Source organism: Oncorhynchus keta, chromosome 12, assembly GCF_023373465.1.
Source record: "Oncorhynchus keta strain PuntledgeMale-10-30-2019 chromosome 12, Oket_V2, whole genome shotgun sequence".
Lineage (NCBI taxonomy): Eukaryota > Metazoa > Chordata > Actinopteri > Salmoniformes > Salmonidae > Oncorhynchus > Oncorhynchus keta.
Genome location: NC_068432.1, coordinates 16,405,546 through 16,431,515, shown reverse-complemented (window position 1 = coordinate 16,431,515; position 25,970 = coordinate 16,405,546). Strand labels below are relative to the sequence as shown.

The 25,970-nt window shown below is 44.6% G+C and overlaps 1 protein-coding gene across 2 annotated transcripts in view; it reads right to left on the bottom strand.

Moving 5' to 3' along the window:
• igsf9bb (immunoglobulin superfamily, member 9Bb) overlaps positions 1–9,044 on the bottom strand; it is a 197,757-nt gene extending 188,713 nt beyond the window's left edge. For both annotated transcript variants that reach the window (XM_052457764.1, XM_052457765.1), the window contains exon 1: positions 8,778–9,044. In XM_052457764.1, coding sequence (XP_052313724.1) covers positions 8,778–8,841 — 64 coding nt within the window. In that variant the 5' untranslated portion in view covers positions 8,842–9,044. The remainder of the gene's footprint in view (positions 1–8,777) is intronic.
• Between the last annotated feature and the right edge of the window lie 16,926 nt (positions 9,045–25,970).

The window sequence follows — 25,970 nt, the reverse complement described above, 5'->3', positions numbered from 1 at the left end:
TATATTTTCCCATTTTCAGTGATCAGATTTTCCTGCACTTTTCGATGAAACGCACGTTCTGTTATAGTCACAGCCGTGATTTAACCAGTTTTATAAACGTCTGAGTGTTTTCGATCCACACATACGAATCATATGCATATACTATATTCCTGGCATGAGTAGCAGGGCGCTGAAATGTTGCGCGATTTTTAACAGAATGTTCGAAAAAGTAGGGGGTAGGAGTAACAGGTTAATAAGCAGTGACCCACGTCTCTCCATAACTGACTTCTTTCTCACTCTGTGGAAAGGTTCAACCTGGCACCAAAAAGGTTCAACCTGGAACCAAAAAGGGTTATCCTATGGGGGCAACAGAAGAACCCTTTTAGGTTCTAGATAGCACCTTTTTTCCTAACAGTGTACTGGTTAACTACTAGATAAGACATCCATTAGATAGCATAATAAAGAACCACATGCAAAAATGACTAAAAGGTTTGAATAACCTATGAACCTATGCAGGTTCAAATACTGGTCAAGATCTCACTCTTTGAGCGCTCCTGTTAAGTGCGACCTCAAAACCAGGGCAGTTGAAGGAAGGTATTAGAGGAATACTTTATCGGAGGGAACAGGGACACTTCTGAGCCACATTTCCTCCCCAATTTTCCACCCTCATATCCAGTAAGGATCCTCGCTCTCTGACATGTACACACACACTCCTGGCAATGATATCAGTCAGAGGGCTAGAGAGAGCATTCTGCAGGAAGTACATTGCAGACAGGAAGACGTCTTTGAAGTGCTGAGAGCTTAGAAATGGAATTGGGGCCAGACAAGATAGCCTAGCCCGTCCAACATATTACAAAGTGAGGAGCTGTGCTGCCATATCATATACTAATGAGGAAGAAGTTATACTGCTGGACTAATATGTATTTTAGTTCATTATACAAGAATTCATGCTCTCTCTCTCTCTCACACACACACCACAAATACTTGGAACCTTGACAATGAAATCGATTGCTTTGAATTGGCTGTCTCAGCATTCCTATCTGTGGTTGGCTAATAAATACTCTGCAGGTTTTTGTGTGGTCATCAACAGTCGCCAACCTGCTCTTTTGTAATATGTATTCCACATAATTTTTTGAGGCAGAAAAAGTATTATTGAAATCTCTATGCCTTTTAACCAAATATTTTCCTTGGTGTTTTCATTATTTTCCCTCTATGGTCCACACACACACACACGCAAAACATATAGCCTACTCATGCACTCACACACACGCACACAGTCCTGACAAACTATCCTGGGGGGGCAATGATGCTAAAACCCACCCCTTGCCTCAACACAACCTGCCCACTCTGTACCCGTGCCATGTGCATTACGGTCAGGCACCAGAGTGGCATTTAACGCACAGCTTAGTCATAATCAGTTTAACAGGGGGAGAGCGCCTTCCTGTTAGTGGGCATATGCTCATATCATGTTTAAAGATGCACTATTCCCCTGGGCGGAGACATAACAAGTGGAGTGTGGATGGGAGCAGACGGTTACCGCCCACACCTCCAGGCCTCCATTAACGTCGCTCTCCATGCTCCCATGCACCCCACTCTGCCATCCTATATTGCTAAGAGCCAACTTAAATGGTGGTGGGGGTGTTGAGTTTGTGTGGCGAGCAAGACATTAGAGAAAGGACCTGAGACCAAAGGTTGTGGAGAGATGGAGGGTATAAAGAGGATGTACACACAGAAAGAGGAGCAGACAAAAACAGAAGATGAGAGTTAAGATGGGGAGAGAGAGAAAGATTAGACGCAGGGCAGAGAGAGAGAGAGAGAGAGAGAGAGAGAGAGAGAGAGAGACCGAGAGAAGAACAGAGAGCACTCTGGCTCGTGTCCAGGGTTATCGCTGGCCAGAGTCGAGGCGCTTGCCAGCTGACAGCTTGAGACAGCAGCATTCGGGCAGGAGAACAGAGTACAGCGCAGTCTCTGTGGGTGTGTGTATATGGGCTCTAGAGCTTTGTGATGTCCGTCCGTGACGTCGGAGATGGGGAACATATGCAGAGGAGCACATGAGCGGCAGAGCAAGGTGACAGTCAGTTCTCAGTCACCCAGAGGCATATGACACCAGCATCACAGCGTCACTCACTGTACTGTCCTCATCTCCTTGGCAATAACAACAGTCTGCTGCCCTCCTGGCTGAATGGGACTACATGCGTTGAGGAGAATATACAGTGCCTTTGGAAAGTATTCATACCCCTTGACTTATTGCACATTTTGGTGTATTACAGCCTGAATTCTAAATTGGTTAAATACATGTTGTTTTTCACAAATTTACACACAATACCCCATACTGACGAAGTGAAAATGTTTTTAGAATTATTGAAAATAAAATACAGAAATATCTCATTTACATAAGCATTCACACCCCTGAGTCAATACATGTTAGTATCACCTTTGACATCAATCACAGCTGTGAGTCTATCTGGGTAAGTCTCTAAGAGCTTTGCACACCTGGATTCTACAATATTTGCACATTATTTGCATATTCTTCAAGCTCTGTCAAATTGGCTGTTGATCATTGCTAAACAGCCAAACCAGGTTTTCCTCTAGGATTTTGCCTATGCTTAGCTCCATTCCTTTTCTTTTTATCCTGAAAAACTCCCCAGTCTCTAACGATTACAAGCATACCCATAACATGATGCAGCCTCCACTATGCTTGAAAATATGGATAATGGTACTCAGTAATGTGTTGTTATGTTTGGGGCAAATCCAATACACTTCATATTGAAATGTATTGATTGAATGGTGCCGGAGGAGATGGCTGCAATTTTCTGGGCTCTTAACCAATTGTACTATTGTGTGTGTTTCTTTTCACCATCTCTTATGACCGAAAAGAGCTTCTGGATATCAGGATAGTGATTACTCACCTCGTACTGGACAAAGATTTTTCTTTACCGAGTCAGAAGCGAAGGATTTACCACAAACACCGACAAGGCCAACATCCCCGTCATTCGCAGGAGAAAGAGACGGAGATATCGGGGACGGATGTTGGGGTGCCTTGTAAGGATCCGACGGCGAGTAAGTGATCTGCATCTACCATCAGTCCTATTAGCCAACGTACAATCATTGGATAACAAAATAGACGAGCTACGATCATGAATATCCTACCAACGGGACATTAATTTGTAATCTTGTTTCACAGAGTCGTGACTGAACGACGACATGGATAAAATACCGCTGCCAGGTTTTATGCTGCATCGGCAAGTTAGAACAGCTGCCTCCGATAAAGACAAGGGGTGGCGGTCTGTGTATATTTTTAAACAACAACTGGTGCACGAAATATAATATTAAGGAAGTCTTGAGGTCTTGCTCGCCTGAGGTGGAGTATCTCATGATAAGCTGTAGACCACACTATTTACCAAGAGAGGTTACATCTACATTTTTCAAAGCTGTCTATTTACCAACACAAACCGATGCTGGCACTAAGTCTGCACTCAATGAGCTGTATAAGGCCATAAACAAACAGGAAAATGCTCACCCACAGGCGGCGCTCCTAGTGGCAGCGTAGCCTAGTGGTTAGAGCGTTGGACTAGTAACTGGAAGGTTGCGAGTTCAAACCCCCGAGCTGACAAGGTACAAATCTGTCGTTCTGCCCCTGAACAGGCAGTTAACCCACTGTTCCCAAGCCATCATTGAAAATAAGAATGTGTTCTTAACTGACTTGCCTGGTTAAATAAAGGTAAAATAAAAAAATTAAAAATTGAATGCAGGGAAACTCTTTTACCTCATTTCCACCAGCATGTTAACTGTGCAACCAGACAGAAAAAAACTGTGGACCACCTATACTCCACACACAGTACAAAGCTCGCCCCCACTTGGCAAATCTGACCAAAATTCTATCCTCCTGATTCCTGCTTACAAGCAAAAACTAAAGCAGGAAGCATCAGTGACTCTGTCAATAAGAAAGAGGTCAGATGAAGCAGATGCTAAGCTACAGGACTGTTTTGCTAGCACAGACTGGAATATGTTCCGGGATTCTTCCGATGACATTGAGGAGTACACCACATCAGTCACTGGCTTTATCAATAAGTGCATCGATGACATCATCCCCACAATGACTGTACGTACATACCCCAACCAGAACCCATGGGATACAGGCAACATCTGCACTGAGCTAAAGGGTAGCGCTGCCATTTTCAAGGAGCGGGGCGCTTATAAGAAATACCGCTATGCCCTCCGACGAACCATGAAACAGGCAAAGCGTCAATACAGGACTAAGATCAAATGGTACTACACCGGCTCCGACACTCTTCGGATGTGGCAGGGCTTGCAAAATATTACAGACTACAAAGGGAAACACAGCCGCGAGCTGCCCAGTCACATGAGCCTTCCAGACGAGCTAAATTACTTCTAAACTCGCTTTGACACAAGCAACATTGAAGCACGCATGAGAGCATGACTGTGTGATCACGCTCTCCGTAGCCGATGTGAGTAAGACCTTTAAACAGGTCAAAAAAATAATTGTTTTTACCTTTATTTAACTAGGCAAGTCAGTTTGGAACAAATTATTATTTACAATGACAGCCTACCAAAAGGCAAAAGGCCTCCTGCGGGGACAGGGGCTGGGATTAAAATTAAAATAAATAAAATATAAAATGTTGGACAAAACCCAACACTACATACAGAGAGACCTAAGACAACATTGCATTGGCAGCAACACATGACAACACAGCATGGTAGCAACACAACATGACAACAAAATGGTAGCTGCAGAAAACATGGTACAAACATTATTAGGCACAGACAACAGCACAAAGGGCAAGAAGGTAGAGACAACAATAAATCACACAAAACAGTCACAACTGTCAGTAAAAGTGTTCATGATTGAGTCTTTGAATGAAGAGGTTGAGATAAAACTCTCCAATGTGAGTGTTTGTTGCAGCTCGTTCAACATTCACAAGGCATCGGGGCCAGATGGGTTACCAGGACGTGTTCTCCGAGCATGACCAACTGGCAAGTGTCTTCACTGACATTTTCAACCTGTCCCTGACGGAGTCTGCAATACCAACATGTTTCAAGCAGACCACCATAGTCCCTGTTCCCAAGAACACTAAGGTAACCAGCCTAAATGACAACCAACCCGTAGCACTCACCTCAGTAGCCATGAAGTGCTCTGAAAGGATGGTCATGGCTCACATCAACACCATTATCCCAGAAAACCTTGACCCACTCCAATTTGAATACCTCCCCAACAGATCCACATATAATGCAATCTCTATTGCACTTCACACTGCCCTTTCCCACCCGGACAATGTGAGAATGCTATTCATTGACTACAGCTCAGCTTTCAACACCATAGTGCCCTCAAAGCTCAAATGAAATCAAATGTTATTATTGGTCACATACACATGGTTAGCAGACACTAGCAGACACTATTGTGAGTGTAGCGAAATGCGAAATGTAATGCTTGTGCTTCTAGTTCCGACAGTGCAGCAATATCTAACAAGTAATTCTAACAATCTAACAATTCCACAACAACTACCAAATACACACAAATCTAAGTAAAGGAATGGAATACCGAGCGGCATAGGCAAGATACAATAGATGGTATAAAATACAGTGTATACATATGAGATCAGCTCATCACTAAGCTACAGACCCAGGGACTAAACACCTCCCTCTGCAACTGGATCCTGGACTTCCTGATGGCCCGCCCCCAGGTAGTAAGGGTAGGTAACAACACATCTGCCACACTGATCCCCAGCACAAGGGGGCCCCTCAGGGGTGTATGCTCTGTCCCCTCCTGTACTCCCTGTTCACCCATGACTGCATAGCCATGTTCAACTCCAACACCATCATTAAGTTTGCCGACGACACAACAGTGTCTAATCACTGACAACAATGAGGAAGCCTATGCGGAGGAGGTCAGAGACCTGGCTGTGTGGTGCCAGGATAACAACCTCTCCCTCAATGTGATCAAGACAAAGGAGATGATTGTGGACTCCAGGAAAAGGAGGACCGAGCCAACCCCCATTCTCATCGACAGGGCCGTAGTGGAGCAGGTTGAGAGCTTCAAGTTCCTTGGTCTCCACATCACCAACAAACTATCATGGTACAAACATACCAAGACAGTCGTGAAGAGGGCATGAAAAAGCCTATCCCCACTTAGGAGACTGAAAAGATTTGGCATGGGTCCTCAGATCCTCAAAATGTTCTACAGCTGCACCATCAGGAGCATCCTGACTAGTTGTATCACTGTCTGGTATGGAAGAATCCGACCGCAAGGCACTACAGAGGGTAGTGCGTACAGCCCAGTACATCACCGGGGCCAAGCTTCCTGCCATCCAGGACCTCTATACCAGGTGTTGTCAGAGGAAGGCCCTAACAATTGTCAAAGACTCCAGCCACCCAAGTCATAGACTGTTCTCTCTGCTACCGCACGGCAAGCGGTGCCGGAGCACCAAGTCTAGGTCAAAAGGCTTCTTCTGAACAGCTTCTACCCCCAAGCCATAAGACTCCTGAACAGCTAATCATTGCCCCCACCCCCCACCCTAGAACGCTGCTGCTACTCTCTGGTTATCATTTATGCATAGTCACTTTAATAACTCTACCTACATGTACATATTACCTCAACTAACCTGTGCCCCCGCACATTGACTCTGTACCGGTACCCCCTTTATATAGCCAAGCGGTTATTTTACTGATGCTCTTTAACTATGTTATTTTTAACTTGTCACTTATTTTTCTTAAAAATGCATTGTTGGCTAAGGGCTTGTAAGTAAGCATTTCAGTGTATTCGGCGCATGTGACAAATACAATTTTATTTGATATTCAGGACAAAATGTTAATTGTTTTTGTAACAGTATAGCTATCCAGTGATCCGGGTCAACAGCATCAATGTAACAGTTTTACTTCCGTCCCCTCGCCCCGACCCGTGCTCGAACCAGGGACCCTCTGCACACAACAACTGACACCCATGAAGCATCGTTACCCATCGCGCCACAAAAGCCACGGCACCTTGCAGAGCAAGGGGAACCACTACTTCAGGTCTCAGAGTGAGTGACGTCACCCGATTGAAATGCTATTAGCGCGCACCACCGCTAACTAGCTAGCCATTTCACATCTGTTACACTTTGTCACATTTTTGCAGTATCACTTTAGTGCCTGGTTGCAAACAGGATGCATGTTTGGGAATATTGTTATTCTGTACAGGCTTCCTTCTTTTCACTCTGTCAATTAGGTTAGTATTGTGGAGTAACTACAATGTTGTTGATCCATCCTCAGTTACCTCCTATCACAGCCATTAAACTCTGTAACTGTTTTAAAGTCACTGTTGGCCTCATGGTGAAATCTCTGAGCGGTTTCCTTCCTCTCTGGCAAATTAGTTAGGAAGGACACCTGTATCTTTGTAGTAACTGGGTGTATTGATACACCATCCAAAGTGTAATTAATAACATCAACATGCTCAAAGGGATATTCAATGTCTGCTTTTTTACCCATCTACCAATAAGAGTCCTTCTTTCTGAGGCATTGGAAAACCTCCCTGGTCTTTGTGGTTGAATCCATGTTTGAAATTCACTGCTCAAATGAGGGACCTTACAGAATGTGTGGGGTACAGAGATGAGGTTGTCACTCAAAAACAGTATTATTGCACACAGAGTGAGTCCATGAAACTTATGTGACTTGTTTAGCAAATTCTTACACCTGAACGTATTTAGGCTTGCCATAACAAAGGGATTGAATACTTATTTACTCAAGACATTTCAGTTTTTCCCCATTCGTAAAAATGAATCTATATTTAAACCATTTTAAATTCAGGCTGTAACACAAAAAAATGTGGAAAAATAAGCATTTTTGTACTACACTGGTATATACTGTAGGCTACATGCAACTATTCTGCACATAGCAGCAAAGACTAACTATCAATGTAAACTTAACCCCTTGATTATCAATCCAAATACACTATCATTGGATATATGCAGTATAAACTTAACTGAGCATGTTTGACCATTATTATGCATATGTTGCAGCAGTGATACTATAAAATTAAAAAATAAACTCCCTCCAGTGGACATAGATGGAAGTACGGGGCAAACTGAATCCATAATATGAGACGGGTAAATTGGGATGAAAACGTATCAGTTGATCACCTCACCTGTATTGCATGACACTATGTATAACCATAGTTGGGGGCACAAACATATAAGTAGGCCTGCGTTTCGTGATCAAGAAAGTAGAGTGTCAGAAAACTCTACGACAAGTGCTTAAGGTATAACACAAACGAACCATTTACAAAACCACTAAGAATTTGAGTTGTGTTTTTAAACATACAAAAAGCTATTGTCCAGTCAGGAATATAGCTAACAGCACTACTGACAATCAGGATGGTTTTTGGCACGCGCCTCTGCAGCTACCTAAAGGTTATTCAAATGAGTTTATAGCAGCATGACAATCCATTCCCAAACCGTATTATTAGATACAATAGTAAATCAGGATTAGTGCTCTTAATTTCTTATTATCCACCCCCTTATTCCAATGTAGATACGGGGCATGGGGTGGATATTCTTCATATTAAAATGCATTTTTATTACTTTTCCTCGTAATTTGTGCTCGTCTTATCATTACACTTTGAAACAGGTGCAAGCAATGCAAACACAATTGAATAAACCAAATTGAATAAACTAAATGTTGCCTACTTTTGTTAGACATTTGTGGACATGCAAACAAGCAATGATCCGAAAGCCATATAGCCTAGTAAACATAGCCACAATAAAACTTGAGCAGGAAGCAGTATAAAATATTGCACTTCAACTCACCTTGAGCTGCCGTTCCTCGGGTGCTGAATACACTTGCTATCAAAGTGGCCACATACCAAATCATAGTACTATTGCCAACCAGAAAGAAACCTCATCATATCTCAAAGTGCCCCTTTCAATAAACCTTTCATTGCTGAGTCCCCGGGTCGATAAAGGTGCTATCTGCTGCGGTTGATATCCTTTAAATCATGCCCTGCACACTTTTTCACCAGCGCCCTTCGCTTTATCCCTCCCCTGCTCTCCTTCGCATCCTCTCTCGCTGAGACAGAGCACCTGCACCAGTGAGAGGAGAGCAGACGACGTCAGATGGTAAATCCAACATGAAACCAGGCATGACAATTTAGATTTTAGATCCGCCTCCGCACTCTTTTCATTGGTGAGTGTAGGAGGCTTTGGGGCGTGGATTGGTTTCTCCACTGTCGCTTTGGAGGCACTACCAGACAAGCCCTGTTTCAAGGTGAGTTGGAGCGTGGAAGTTGCATCGGAGCCGCAATGACATCTTCGTTACAAGGACCCATCTCAAACCCTAATTGCAGTCACAAATTAGGATAATCAAATATGTATTCTAGCTTCACAGGACTTTATGCAAAAACACTTTGAGCCATCTTGCAGGTGCAACCTGAGCGCGAGCGCATACACCCATGTACGTGAGCGATCCTGCATAGGGTACTTTATAATATTAACCTACCGGTAATCCGTTATTGACAGAGCCATAAATTGAAATAGTTTCTAATGATACTTGGTGTTCAGGAATATAGATTATTTCCAACATGGACCGACACATGTAATATTGCCATCAAACGAAATGCAACGTCCGTCATCCTGATCTAGCCTTAATGTTAGTGTAAAGAATAAACCGACGCCCGACGATGCTGGCTGCCCACACGTCCGTGAAGAAGAGTCTCTATAGTTGATCTCGTAGGTTTATGTTTTCTGAGGATAGTTCTCTTTTCAGTTGATCGAATTGTCATTGCGCCCAACCATACATCGTTGACAAGATAACAGTTATTATATCTATTAATATTTATCCCACCAGGCATATATTAGCTTTTGTAATAAGTTATTAACCATCGGTGTAATAACAACATTTGTTTGATGAGCTTTTGATAGTGTTATGTATAGGCACTATAGTGTGTACAATATGATTGGTTAATGTCCTATGTATAGGCAGTTAGAAAGGCTTTATGAATGCATACCTAGCCTAATGTGTTAACAAAGTGGACAGCCTATTTCAGGAGTCTTTTAAGTCATGTTCACATTGGCAGTTTGAAGTGACTCAAATCCTATTTGCATATCCGATTCGAATCTGTTTTTTTCCCTGCAGTCTGAACAGCCATAAAGCACATGGAATAGGATATTTCAAGCCACATTTCAAACCACCTTAGTAGTTGGTTTAAAGTCAGATACAAATCTGATTCCTGGCTATGTGACTTGTGTCTGAATGGTCAAATCTGATTTATTTGCCCTCAAGTGTTGCTTGCTAGCTACTCTGTTGACAGTTTGACAAGAACATGTGGTAGCTAATTAGCGTGTTAATTGTCTACTAACAGATTTGAGCATTAAGGCCTGCAGTGTGAACAAGGCTTTAACGTAGCCTACATGCACACTTTAAAACGTTAGCACGTGCCAACTCATCTGAAGTAATTGTTATTTTTTAACTCATGAGGTTTTAAATACCATCATAAGAGCATGTAAAGGATATTTGCTTAGTTCAATGGATGGATTTTAACTACAAAATAGACAATTTAAAAACAATTGGGATTTAACAATTGTTAAAACAATAAGTAGGAAAGGTTCTTGTGTATGATTTGCTAAGGAGTTCTATGCAAACAACAAATCAAAATCATCCCTAAATACACATTACTTCAGTGGTAATTGTGGCATCTTTCTTCCACAGCTACTAGGCCTACAGTGGGAATGGTTTGCTATGCAATCCATTTCAGCCAATGTTTTTAATGGAAGTAGTGGTGGACTGCCAATGCTTTCTGACGCTCAATATGCCAGCCTCTATTTGACATTTTACAGCTGGGCAGCACTCAGGTGACACTTAAGATGCACTGTAGCTCTCATCTTCAATGTTTATTTCTACGAGCTGGGCCCAAAAGTTATTTGGCATCAAAATGCACTCTGCAAATAAAGTTGAATGCATAACAATATATAATACATTTGTATTGGCCTATACAACTACAGCCCTTTCAAAACTAAATATTTTGTCTAATCAATGTGTTATATTGGTGATTCCCCTTGCCACTTTATTGTTAAGCCAATGGGTTTTTGGTTTTAGTTTTGTCTTGCCTTCACCTACTCAACATGGCATCTTATTGGCTGGTTTGCGTAGCTTGCTTACGAGGGAGGATGTTTCAGTTAGAAACGTCCCAGTGAACAAGCACCAAACCAGCGGCAAGTTGTTGGTTGCAAAGCACTTTATGTCAAAAATGATTTTTATACTCCCAAGTGATGATTTAAATGTACAATTTATATTAATTTGTTTGTAAATGTTATTCGAACATCACACATAAGATGCAGCGTTTTTTGGATAATATTTTTTGTGCATTTTTTTGTAAAGAATTCCCGCCAGTACTAGCTAGCAACTTACTCTGTCTGGTGGGGGGGGGGTTCATATATTTTGTACAGTGCGTGAGTGCAGAGTTGGATGGTGAGCCGTGCATTGCATGACGTGCAATTTTGTGCTGTTCCTATCAGGTACATTGTAAAAGATATTATATTGTATATTGTAATTGTATTATTTCGGTAACTACATGCCCAGTGAACAAGCACCAAATCAGTGTGCGTGAGTGCAGAGTTGGATGGTGAGCCGTGCATTGCATGATGTGCAATTTTGTGCTGTTCCTATCAGAATAAATCTCCATGACTGGTGCTACACATCGGAGTTCGTGTCGATGATTGACTGTACACGACGCAAGCAGAGTACTGTTACACATGTAAACATGTCATAATGTTAAATGTATTTTTGCCCACTGTTAGCCTAACGTGATTGATTATACAGTATAAAGCAATTTAACAAGCTCAAGATACAAAGACATAACTTTTAAAGGAATGATTCATACTCTGCTGGTAGCCTAATGAGCTATGTCTACAGATGACAGATCTTAATTTGAGCCAGTTTGCTACATCAGGAAAATAATCCTGCAACACCAGGAAATGTGAATATTATGTGGATTATAATTAATAGACATTGTTGTAAGGGTTGATAGATGTTTCGTAAGTGGAAATTAAGCCTTTTAAAACCTCAAATACACTACACGTTTAAATCAAATTAAAATGTATTTGTCACATGCGCCGAATACAACTTACTTACAGGCCCTTAACCAACAATGCAGTTCAAGAAATAGAGTTAAGAAAATATTGACTAAATAAACGTAAGTTTAGGGGGGTACCGGTACTGAGTCAATGTATAGGGGTACAGGTTATTCGAAGTAATTTATACATATAAGTAGGGGTAAAGTGACTATGCATAGATAATAAACGGTGAGTAGCAGCAGTGTAAAAACAAAGGGGGTGGGATTTATTGTTCAGCAGTCTTATAGCTTGGGGGTAGAAGCTGTTATGGAGCCGTTTGGACCTAGATTTGGCGCTCCGGGATGCTATGCGGTAGCAGAGAGAACATGACTTGGGTGACTGAGAATTTTTTGGGCCTTCCTCTGACACCGCCTTGTATATAGGTCCTGTGATGTACTGGGCCGCAAAACACTACCCTCTACAGCACCTTAAGGCCGAATGCCGAGCAGTTGCCTTACCAGGTGGTGATGCAACCCGTCAGGCAGGATGCTCTCGATGGTGCAGCTATATAACTTCTTGAGGATCTGGGGATCCATGCCAAATCTTTTCAGTCTCCTGAGGGGGAAAAGGTGTTGTCGTGCCCTCTTCACGACTGGCCTGGTGTGTTTGGACCATGATAGTTTGTTGGTGATGTGGCTTGGGGGTTAATGGGGGCCTGTTCGGTTATTCTTTTCCTGTAGTCTACAATCAGCTCCTTTGTCTTGCTCACATTGATAGTGAGGTTGTTGTCTTGGCACCACACTGCCAGGTCTCTGACCTCCTCCCTATAGGCTGTCTCATCGTTGTCAGTCTTACCACTGTTGTGTCGTCAGGCAAACATAACGATGGTGTTGGAGTCGTGCTTGGCCACTCAGTTGTGGGGGGACAGGGACTACAGGAGGGGAATAAGCACACACCCCTGAGGGGCCCCAGTGTTGAGGATCATCATGGCAGATGTGTTGTTGTCTACCTTTACCACCTGGGGGCGGCCCGTCAGGAAGTCCAAAATCCAGTTGCAGAGGGAGGTATTAAGTTCCAGGGTCATTAGCTTAGTGATGAGCTTTATGGGCAATATGGTGTTAAACGCTGAGCTGTAGTCAATTAACAGATTTCTCACATAGGTGTTAATTTTGTCCAGGTGGGAAAGGGCAGTGTGGAGTGCTATTGAGATTGCATCATCTGTGGAACTGTTGGGATGGTATGCAAGTTGGAGTGGGTCCAGGGTTTCCGGGATGATGGTGTTGATGTGAGCCATGACCAGCCTTTCAAAGCACTTCATGGCTACTGACGTGAGTGCTATGGGTCGGTAGTCATTTAGCCAGGTTACCTTAGTGTTCTTGGGCACAGGGACTATGGTGGTCTGCTTGAAACATGTAGGTATTAAAGACTCGGTCAGAGAGAAGTTGAAAATGTCAGTGAAGACACTTGCCAGTTGGTTCGGGCATACTCTGAGTACACGTCCTGGTAATCCATCTGGCTCCGCAGCCTTATGAATGTTGACCTGTTTAAAAGTCTTGCTCACATTGGCAACAGAGAGCGTGATCACACAGTCGTCTGGAACAGCTGGTGCTCTCATGCATGCTTCAGTGTTGCTTGCCTTGAAGCAAGCATGAAAGGGATTTCGCTCGTCTTGTTGGCTCGCGTCATTGGACAGCTCGCGGCTGAGTTTCCACTTGTAGTCTTTAATACTTTGCAAGCCCTGCCACAAGCCAGTGTAGTAGGATTCAATCTTAGTCCTGTATTGATGCTTTGCCTGTTTGATAGTTCGTTGGAGGACATAGCGAAATTACTTATAAGCATCCGGATTAGTGACTGAGGTGGTATACTCCTCAATGCCATTGGATGAATCCCGGAACATATTCCAGTCTGTGCTAGCAAAACAGGACTGTAGCGTAGCATCCGTGTCATCTGAACACTTCCGTATTAAGCGAGACACTGATACTTCTTGCTTTAGTTTTTGCTTGTAAGCAGGAATCAGGAGGATGGAATTATGGTCAGATTTGCCAAATGGAGTGCGTCTCTGTGTGTGGAGTAAATATGGACTTGTTTTTTCCACTCTGGTTGCACATGTAACGTGCTGGTAAAAAATTAGGTAGAACAGATTTAAGTTTGCCAGCATTAAAGTCCCCGGCCACTAGGAGTACCGCTTCTGGATAAGCATTTTCTTGTTTACTCATGGCTTTATGCAGCTCTTTGAGTGCGTTCCTAGTGCCAGCATCGGTTTGTGGTGGTAAATAGACAGCTACGAATAATACAGATCTCTCGGTAGATAGTGTGGTCTACAGTTTATCGTGAGGTACTCTACCTCATGTGAGCAATACCTTGAGACTTTTTAGACATTGTGCATCAGCTGTATTGACAAATACACACACACCAGCCCCTCATCTTACCAGACGTAGTTGCTCTGTCCTGCCGATGCATGGAAAACCCAGCCAGCTCTATATGATGTATATTATGTGTCGTCATTCAGCCACGACTCGTGAAACATAAGATATTACAGTTTTTAATGTCCCGTTGGTAGGATAGTCTTGATCGTAGATAATCCAGTTTATTTTCCAGTGATTGCAAGTTGGCTGTTAGGGTAGAGGGTAGTGGTGGTTTACCCACTCCCCAAGAAGGCACCCCCTGTATCTCTGTCTTTTCTTCGCGTAAATGACTGGGATTTGTGCCTGCTCGGGAAAGCAGTATATATTTTGCATCAGATTCATTAAAGAAGAAATCTTTGTCCAGTTTGAGGTGAGTAATCGCTGTTCTGATGTCCAAAAGCTCTTTTCGGTTATAAGAGACGGTAGCAGCAACATTATGTACAAAATAAGTTACAAACAATGCGAAAAAACTAACAACATTGCACAGTTGGTTAAGAGCCCGTAAAACATCAGCCATCCCCTCTGGCACCATTGTACAATTGTTTAAAAAGTCATGTATTGCAGGAAAGAGCTCCTGCAACAGTGGGTTCAAATTAAGATTCTACATCTGTAACTCGTCCTTAATTTTTTTTTTTAAGTCATGAGTTTGGCTTCAACTGTTCCCTTGATGTTTTTGCATCCCACCTCCATTAACAGTCATACTCATTATTTATCATTGTATGCTATAAAAAATGCTATAAAAATAGATGACATAGATAATAATATGAATAGTCATAATACATATGCACAGTACATGGTTGGCATTTGCCAAAGTGAGAGATGGTAAATTCCAACAGTTCATTAGGGGTATTGCAATATTGTATTGCAATAGCCAAGGTTAAAAAGCATTGTTTTGGGGTGGTTTTACATAGTTGAAAATGACTCAACTTCAGGATGTACAGTTACACAGCCTGAAAAACATAGAGGAGTCCATGAAAACACAACTCTCGCTATTCCACTCATGCCTAAGACTCTGTAGTGTATCTGCATGCAGTTGAAGTGGGAGAATACTTGCAAAAAGCATTTTCTTTTTGAGTGGCGCTCTACAATCTCGTTCCCCTAGGTAAGAGCAGTAATATTACAGCCCTTAATTTAATCTCCGTGAGCCCAAACCCCCAGCACATTATGGTTAACAAGAACTCCAGACACAGAGCCTGAAACATTGACACGATTCATCAGGACAACACAGCTCAAGTCCTAACTTCACATCCAAGTCTATTCAGCCGTAGCCGAGCGTGTTGAAAATGGAATGCCAAAAAGACCCGAAACATATGAGCCGCTTCAACAGACACTAGTTCAGGGATCATACTTTGGAGATTGTGTTCCTTACAAGTGCTTAGCTGTGAACTGAGCCATTGTCTTCAATTGGACTGTAACTACAGCCTGACTGCTTAGCCTTGTGTGTAAACGTACGAGACAGAACATGGGAGACAACAAATATGTGTGGACCAATACTCTCCCATCATTTGGGATGGATTGAAATGTACATTATGGGGATCTGGAGGAAAATGGCTGAGGGTCATGCTTTTTACATTTTAGTCAAGGGGAGGGTTTAATGTTATTTTTTTTTGTTATCTAGTCCAGGGGAGGGTCATGTAATTTGTAATTGATGAAATGTCAATATTTCTCACTGTTTTATAATTAGTTGCTTATTAGGCTATATAGTATATCAATGTGTCCAAGGTGGTCTGCGAACCCACAACCTTCTGTCCCGCAGCCCTGTATGCTATCAACATTCCTTTGTTGCCATGTAATGCTGACAGGACGAAGAACAGTTTCTAAAACTGCATATCTAAGGCTCTGATCTGTCGAAGAAGTGAGGGTAAACATGTTCTCTGCTATCCACTTTATGTTTTATTATTCTTTTGGGTATAGGGGAGGGTCACTTGCTTTTTTTAAGCATACAAAGAGAGTTTAGGAACAATATATTTTGCTAAAGGAAGGATCATCCTTTTTAATTTCAGAGAGTTCCAATTTTCTCCATGTAACCCTTATTATAAATAATGTTCACTCCCTTACAAAACAGGATCCACAGACCAGGTTTTGTACTTGCTCATAAACTCAAGCGTCAGCCATGAGCCATATACTGTATATGTCTCTAGGTTCAGGGGATGTGAAATCAGGCCATGTCTTATGTTTGCTCTCAACATAGGGAGGCTCAGTGGAAATTAATCCCAGTGTCTGTCATAGCCATGTGTCACCATGCCATAGTTGTGTTTGTGTGTGACCTCGAATCTGTGTATGTGTCTGTGTGTGTGTTTGTGTGTGTGGGTTAGCTGCTGTTCAGTCTGTGCTCTCACCGCAGTGGGACATAGGGGAGTGGGGGTACCTCGCCGCGGCCTCTTGCCAGCTGGATCCTCTGCTCTCCTGGGTTTTGGGCTGGCCAGGGGGAGAGAGCCAGCAGACAATCCAGATTGCTCACCTTAACCCCAATCCAAAGTTTCACACACATGGGAGGCCCATAAGGAAGAGAAGCGTATAGTACTTTGCCCTTGAGATGGGATACCTTTTTTCAGTTCAATTCATACAAAGGTTTGTCGTTAAAAAAAATAAATACATAACTGAGATTTCAAGGTATTGGATATATTCACCCTGCATAACATTATATGTCTGTTGGAGCTTAAACATTTTCATACTGCTTTGGCATTTCGCCATAGTATTTTCTCTTAGCTCCATGTTGGTAAAATGAGATCTCCAAACATAAACCTAAAACGATGACCTTCATGTTAGCATTACGATATAATAAGTAAAGGTTTTAATACGTACATACATTGCAAATACAGATCTACGAAGCCCCCACGGGTAATGAGCCAATTAAAAAATTATGGAGGAGGAGATGTGAAAAACGTTTGTCTCTTCGTGTACAATAGATCGAAGTTCTGTTTTCATATTTCAAAAGGACAGCAAATGAGTCTCTTGCACGACTCTGTCACTTATCCACACTAAGGGATCCATTTGGGCCGACCTGTGCCTGTAAAGGGTGCGTGCTTGTGGCAGGGAAGTCAGGCACAGGAGTGTGAACTTGTTATAAATGGAGCAGTTTAATAAATGCTAGAAAACTCTGAAAACCAATATATACAAAAATAATATAAAAGGGTACAAAACCTGTCACACACCAGAGCATGATTTGCACAAAACACAACCAATCACTGACAAAGACATGAGGAGAAACAGAGGGTTAAATACACAACATGTAATTGATGGGATTGAAACCAGGTGTGATGGAAGACAAGACAAAACCAATGAAAAATGGATCAGCGATAGCTAGAAGGTCGGTGACGTCGACTGCCGAACACCACCAGAACAAGGAGAGGGACCAACTTCAGCAAAAGTCGTGACAGAGAGCCAGACACGGTCCCCCAGTTCGAACACCGGGGCCTCACTGCGGTGACGGTCTGCGCCAACTTTCTGGCGCAGCACGGCGCGCTGAAGGTGAACATGGCCGGCGTCCCATTGTTCCTCCACGTGCCAGAACCAGTCATCCACCGCAGGAGCCTCGGTCTGACTTTTGATGCCAAGGAGCCAGAACCGGCTGATACCCCATTACACACTGGAAAGAGAGCGGCCAGTGGAGGAGTGGCCATCTCTGCTCAGGGCACGAACGCTGCCCACTCCCCCAGCCGGTCCTGGCAATAAGACCTCAGAAACCTACCCACATCCTCTCTCCACCTGCCCGTTACTCTCGGGGTGAAAACCTGAGGTAAGGCTGACCGAGACCCCCAGACGTTCCATGAACAGCCTCCAGACCCTCGACGTGAACTGGGGACTCCGATCAGACACTATATCCTCAGGCATCCCGTAATGCTGGAAGACGTGTGTAAACAGGGCCTCTGCAGTCTGTAGGGCAGTAGGGAGACAGGGCAAAGGAAGGAGACGACAGGACTTAGAAAAACTATCCACAACGACCAGGATCGTGGTGTTACCCTGTGAAGGAGGAAGATCGGTCAGGAAATCTACCGACAGGTGCGACCACGGCCGTTGTGGAACAGGTAAGGGTTGTAACTTACCTCTGGGCAGGTGCCTAGGAGCCTTACACTGGGCGCACACCGAGCAGGAGGAAACATAAACCCTCATATCCTTAGCCAAAGTGGGCCACCAGTACTTCCCACTAAGACAGCGCACTGTCCGACCAATCCCAGGATGACTAGAGGAGGGTGACGTGTGGGCCCAATAGATCAGCTGGTCGCGGACAGCAGACGGAACATACAGACGCCCAGCTGGACACTGGAGAGGAGCGGGCTCTGCACGTGACGCCAACTCAATGTCCGCATCCAGCTCCCACACTACCCGCACCACCAGGCAAGAGGCAAGGAGTATGGGAGTGGGATCCATGGGCCGCTCCTCTGTGTCATACAGCCAGGACAATGCATCTGTCTTAACGTTCTGGGAGCCTGGCTATGTAAGAAACACAAAACGTGTGAAAAACATGGCCCACCTTGCCTGGCGAGGGTTCAGTCTCCTCGCTGCCTGGATGTACTCCAGATTGCGGTGGTCAGTCCAGATGAGAAAAGGGTGTCTAGCCCCCTCAAGCCAATGTCTTCACGCCTTCAAGGCCTTGATGACAGCCAACAGCTCCCGGTCCCCCACATCATAGTTTCGCTCTGCCGGGCTGAGCTTCTTCGAGAAGAAGGCACAGGGGCGGAACTTCTGTGGCGTACCCGAGCGCTGAGAGAGCACAGCTCCTATCCCAGCCTCGGACGCGCTCACCCCCACTATGAACGCCAAAGAGGGATCCGGATGGGCCAACACTGGAGCCAAGGTAAACGGAGCCCTCAGGTGTCTAAAAGCCCTTTCCGCCTCAACTGACCACTGCAAGCGTACCGGGCCCCCCTTCAGCAGTGAGGTAATGGGAGCCGCTACCTGACCAAAACCCAGGATAAACCTCCAGTAGTAGTTGGCAAACCCTAAGAATCGCTGCACCTTCTTTACCGTGGTGGGAGTCGGCCAATTACGCATGGCTGAAATGTGGTCACTGTCCATCTCCACCGCTGAGGTGGAAATGCGATACCCTAGGAAGGAGACAAACTGTTGAAAGAACAAGCACTTCTCAGCTTTGACGTACAGGTCATGCTCCAACAGGCGACCAAGCACCCTGCGCACCAGGGACACATGCTCGGTGCGTGTAGAAGACTATATCAAAGTGTCATCAATATACACCACCACACCCTGAAAATCTCATCTACACGTACGGCATGACAAGGTACTCATAGTGCCCTGAGGTGGTACTAAAAGCAGTCTTCCACTCGTCTCCCTCTCGGATACGCGCCAGGTTGTAAGCGCTCCTGAGATCTAGTTTAGTGAAGAAGCACGCCCCGTGCATTGACTCTATCGCTGTGCCTATGAGCGGTAGCGGGTAACTATACCTCACAGTGATCTGATTCAGACCCCGATAGTCAATACACGAGCGCAGACCACCCTCCTTCTTCACAACAATGAAACTCGAGGAGGTTGGTGAAGTGGAGGAACGAATGTACCCCTGACGCAGGGATTCAGAGACATGTGTTTCCATAGCCTCCGTCTCCGCCTGTGAGAGGGGATACACATGACTCCTGGGAAGTGCAGCATCTACCAGGAGATCTATCGCACAATCGCCCCGTCGACGAGGTGGTAATTGAGTCGCCTTCTTTTTGGAGAAGGCGAGAGCCAAATCAGCATATTCAGGGGGAATGCACACGGTGGAGACCTGGTCTGTACTCTCCACCGTAGTAGCACCAACGGAAACCCCTAAACACCTACCTGAGCACTTGTGACCACCCAGTGAGAGCCCTCTGTGGTCAAGAAACAGTGGGGTTATGACAAGCTAACCAGGGTAGGCCTAGCACCACGGTAAACGCAGGAGAGTCAATAAGGAAGAGACTAATTATCTCATTGTGACCCCGCTGCATCACCATGCCCAGAGGAGCGGTGACCTCCCTAATCAACCCTGACCCTAATGGTTGACTATCTAAGGTGTGAACGGGGAAGGCACATCCACAGGAACAATGGGCATCCCTAAACTATGGGCTAACGTTCTATTAAAGAAATTCCCAGCCGCGCCTGAATCGACGATCGCCTTATGCTGGGAATGTGGGGAAAACTCAGAAAAAGTGACAAACACAAACAGTTGTGCAAATGAGGGCCCTGGGTGAAAATGGTGCCGGCTCACCTGGGGTGATGCCAGAGCGCCCTGCCTGCTGCCTCGATTCTTAGAGGAACCAACCCGGCACCGGCCGGCAGTGTGCCCTCTGTGGCCACCGATGGTGCACGAGTGGAAACCCCCTCCAGTCTCCCTGCGCACCGCCCCTCCCAGCTCCATGTGTATCGGAGAAGGGGTGCGAGAGGATGGAACCACCAGACCCCGATCTGAACGTCCGCGAATAGCCAGCAGGTTGTCCAGCCGGATGGACAGGTCCACCAGCTAATCAAACGTGAGGGTGGTGTCTCTGCAGGCCAGCTCCCAACGGACGTCCTCGCGCAGATTGCAGCAGTAATGGTCGATCAGGGCCCTGTTGTTCTATCCCGCGCCGGCAGCCAGGGTCCTAAACTCCAGTGCGAACTCCTGGGCGCTCCTCGTCTCCTGCCTCAGATGGTAGATGCGTTCACCCGCCGCTCTACCGTCGGGTGGGTGGTCGAGATTGCCTGGAAACGGCGGGTGAACTCCTCAAACTGGTCCAACGCCGCATCTCCCTCTCTCCACACAGCGTTGGCCCACTCCAGGGCTTTCCCGGTGAGGCATGAGACGAGAGCGGACACCTTCTCACGGCCAGATGGAGCCGGGTGGACAGTGGCCAGGTATAGCTCCAGTTGAAGTAGGAACCCCTGGCAGCCCGCAGCCTCTTTGTCGTACTCCAGGGGCAGGGAGAGACGAATCCCACTGGAACCAGGTGGAAAAGGGGTGCTCAGAAGAGACCCCAGTTGTGCTAGTGGAGGCGCTGGAAGAACTCCCTGTCTCTCCCAGTGGTCCATTTTCTGGACAATGCGGTCCATGGCGATACCAAGATGGTGAAGTATTGCTGCATCCTCCTGGACGCGCTCCTCCACCTCTATGGCCGGGGTACCTTGTCCTGCTGACTCCATAAATGGGTCAGTGATTCTGTAATGGGTGCGTGCTGGTGGCAGAGAAGTCAGGCGCAGGAGACTGAACTTGGTATAAACCGAGCAGTTTAATAAATTCTAAAAAACTCTGAAAACCAATATAAAAGAGTACAAAACTCGTCGCACACCAGAACATGACTTGCACAAAACATACAACAAACAATCACCGACAAAGACATGAGGGGAAACAGAGGCTTAAATACACAACATGTAATTGATGCAGGACTTTCTTTTATTGAACTAGTCATTACACTCGGTGCCATTGTTTGTACTCTGAACAGCCCTTGTGTCATGAATACAGTCACAGGCGAATGGGTTGACTGGCCCTCCGCTCTTCATGATACAGCACTGCCTCTTGTGCCTTATTGCTTAATTAAACAACATCCACACAGGCATCACAGCCAAGCCATATTACAGTTGTGCTTTCAAATGTTTTTACCCTCACCTACCTCTTTCAGCAAAATCACAAGTTCAGTGTCTTGCATTTAGGACTACTGGGGAAACTGTTGTGAGAAGACAGGAGCTGTGGAATTTGAGAGTGCTGTGTTGGCACCATTTTAGGAGCGCATTGACAAAATGCAGGAGGAATTCTGCTTGGGGTGGGGGAGAACATTGATCTTTTTTTTGGAATGCGTGCTTCTAGCCGTATGGTAAAACTGCTTCCACTAGCCACTTCTCACAGCAGGGAGCTCACAAGAAACACATGTATTCCAAGAAGGCCCAATGCGATGAACAAAGTTTATTCCCTTGCAAAAGTGGGAAAAACTGGTTGCAATGATGCCATTATGACTTATTTTATGACACAGTGGTCTGGTTGTATACTAGTTGTATACAGCTGTTGTGTAAGGACATTTTGCAAGGACGTAAAGACGTCTTTTTAGGGGAGACATTTGGGGAGATTATTTCCTGTCACCTAACCTTTTTAATTGCAAAAATGTAACCCTTGCGCCTGCAGGCTGACTTTGGTCGTCAGTTGAAAGGTGTTTCCTCTGACACATTGGTGCAGCTGACTTCTGGGTCAGCGAGCGGGTGTTAAGAAGCGCAGCTTGGCGGGTCATGTTCCGGAGGACGCATGACTTGACCGTTTCCTCTTCCGAGCCCATTAGGGAGTTGCAGCGATGACACAAGATCATAATCACAGAATTGGGGAGAAAAAGGGGGTAAAATGTAAAAATACATGTAACCCTTTAAAGATTCATTGTCATAAATCCGAAAATCTCAGGGTGTCAGTTGCTGTACCCGTCACGCCTTGTGACTTTTCAACAGGTATCTCTTGCTCTGTCCTGAAAACACAAAGGGCACCTTTTAGAAACTTTTCAAACGAACAAGCCAAGCCTGAGTAATCCCCCTTCATTCGGTCTGGGGCTGTACAAATAATTGCATAGCTGATGGCTGACTTTGCTCCGCAGTTGCCTGGCACAGCTTTTCTTTGTACCCAGGGATAGACTGGCATGAAACACTCATTGTGTGGCACTGGATTGTTTTAGTGGGGGAGTGAGTTAAATAGGTCAAATAGAGAGTGGGCCAGGCTCACACTCCTACCCCCTCTGGGTTGCCTGGGTTGAGAGGTGTGGGGGTGGTGAGTGTGTGTGCCACCTACCCACCATTGACGCTTTTGGATTCGTACACTCTGTTGGGAAACGTTGGGAATTCAGTGCCTTGAGCACAATGACTCCACTCCTGATAAGTGCACATTGGACAAGTGCAACTCAGTTCATCAGTTCAGTTCACCTAATTCAAATCTGAATTGATTGGGACATCCACATAGTCTGGTTTAGTACACATGTCAACAATCGACAATCCAAGCCACTCCATTTAGGAATTTGGTACAGTACACGGCTATGTCTGTTGGGAAACTTTGAGAGTCCTGTTTTTCAGCAGTGCTCCATGACTATCTGTCTGTCTACTGGGCTCTGAAGTGAGCCAAATTGGTCTTGGAGCACTGTGGGATGCATAGCTACATTTAAAGCTCTTATTTCTCTGTCAACATTTGACATGCCACGTTTTGACGTGTCGGTTAGTTTCTCGTCTTGGCTGTTTCTTGGCTGACTGATGCGTCTAGTGCTGCATTGTTTCAGACAGAGGAGACACTGAGGGAGAGAGAGAGAGAGAGATGTGAGGAGAGAGGAGAACAACTGAATAGTTTAGGGAAATATTTTTTAAAAGAGAACAAGAAACAAAGACAGAACTAAATAAAGTAGGAGTGAAAGAGCAACAAATAAAAGCCTCTTTCTCCATCTATCACTCTCCTTCAGTCTCACTGAGCTCCAGACATCTAAGGCACTGGGCTTTCGGACAGGCACCATGCCAAAGGGGAACTTCTCTCTATCCTCCATCTACCATATTCAAAAAGGCTGTTCACTTGGTTTGAATCGTTTGTCAGAGTGCCTTATTTATGCGGTCATAAGCTTACAGAGAAAACACATGTCATCATAACCGTGTCAGCATAGGTCAAATGGACTACTAACACTGATATGGTCAAATTTAGCAGTTGGCAAGCTAGCTCATAGCTAGAAGGTCAGCTAACTCACAAGCTGAACTCTGTTGTAATTAACTAGCATTTGTTGATTATGGCATCTGATAATATTGCAAAGAGTTATAAAGTGCTACCAATGGCCAAGATCAATAACATCCTGGATCGTATAATCATTTGCACATTTTGAACTACTTTATACCCTGAGCCATGCTGAGCCAAGGTGAAGGGCAATTAATCACTTTAGTCTCATTCATAGTGCAATGACTCCTTATGTGACTTAAATCACAAGACACAAACTATATTCAGTCAATGGTGCAACCACACACAATCAATTGATTGATTTGTCAATGCACACAATCAATAGTGTCAATCAAAGGCCCAAAGCTGTAAAATGGATCCACGCCACTTCCCAATCCACAAGCTGTCACTCAGAACACTGCTGATATCACTCAATTGACTCAACACACCAGCAAATAAGACACAGCCATTCAAGGCCACAGCATTCAAGGTGATTTGTCTATTTTTCTCTTACATTTACATTTACATTTAAGTAATTTAGCAGACGCTCTTATCCAGAGCGACTTACAAATTGGTGCATTCACCTTATGACATCCAGTGGAACAGCCACTTTACAATAGTGCATCTTATCTATGTAATTTGTCCATAATGCAAATGTTCCCAGTGCACTACTGCTCAGGGTGGGGACAGACAGCCCATCTCAGTATGGAGTGCAGTTCACAATGTATCATCTCATCATGGTAACTTTTTTTTCTTGTGACAGGTAGGCCTACATTTGCTGCAGCACAGCCTGTGCTACAGTAATATAAAAAACAAATAAGTGTCAAATTTACCCATCTCCATCTGGCTTTTTGGGGTCACCTCGGTTTTTAATTGCAGCTGCAGACTTTTAAAACAGCCTATCACTTGAATATCATTTCTTTAAATCGGTGCACACGCGAGCACTCTCACAGCCTTTCTCTCTCCATTAATTCCCTTCAACAAAATAGATACTCCTGTTCTAGATTGATATATAGCCTAATGTATATATATATATATATATATATATATATATATATATACTGCTCAAAAAAATAAAGGGAACACTTAAACAACACAATGTAACTCCAAGTCAATCATACTTCTGTGAAATCAAACTGTCCACTTAGGAAGCAACACTGATTGACATTAAATTTCACATGCTGTTGTGCAAATGGAATAGACAACAGGTGGAAATTATAGGCAATTAGCAAGACATCCTCAATAAAGCAGTGGTTCTGCAGGTGGTGACCACAGACCACTTTCAGTTCCTATGTTTCCTGGAAGATGTTTTGGTCACTTTTGAATGCTGGCGGTGCTTTCACTCTAGTGGTAGCATGAGACGGAGTCTACAAACCACACAAGTGGCTCAGGTAGTGCAGCTCATCCAGGATGGCACATCAATGCAAGCTGTGGCAAGAAGGTTTGCTGTGTCTGTCAGCGTAGTGTCCAGAGCATGAAGGCGCTACCAGGAGACAGGCCAGTACATCTGGAGACGTGGAGGAGGCTGTAGGAGGGCAACAACCCAGCAGCAGGACCGCTACCTCCGCCTTTGTGCAAGGAGGAGCAAGAGGAGCACTGCCAGAGCCCTGCAAAATGACCTACATTTCCTACAAATGCAAATGTATGGATGAACAAAAGGAATGGATCTACAGTGTGTCCATCTTAGTGTCCGTGTACTTGGTGATCACAGAACCCAGAGTTCTGTCAAAAAGGCCTCCTATCCCTTCTCACAGACACTACTGTCTGTTTTGACAACAGTGTCGGCATACCGAATGGCACCCTATCCCCTATATAGTGCACTCCTTTGGAACAGAGCCCTTTGGGCCCAGTCAAAAGTAGTCCACAATATAGAACAGCCAGCCTGGTCTCATAGACTAGACTTAACATAGTAAATGTAAATCCATCACAGTCAAATTAGTA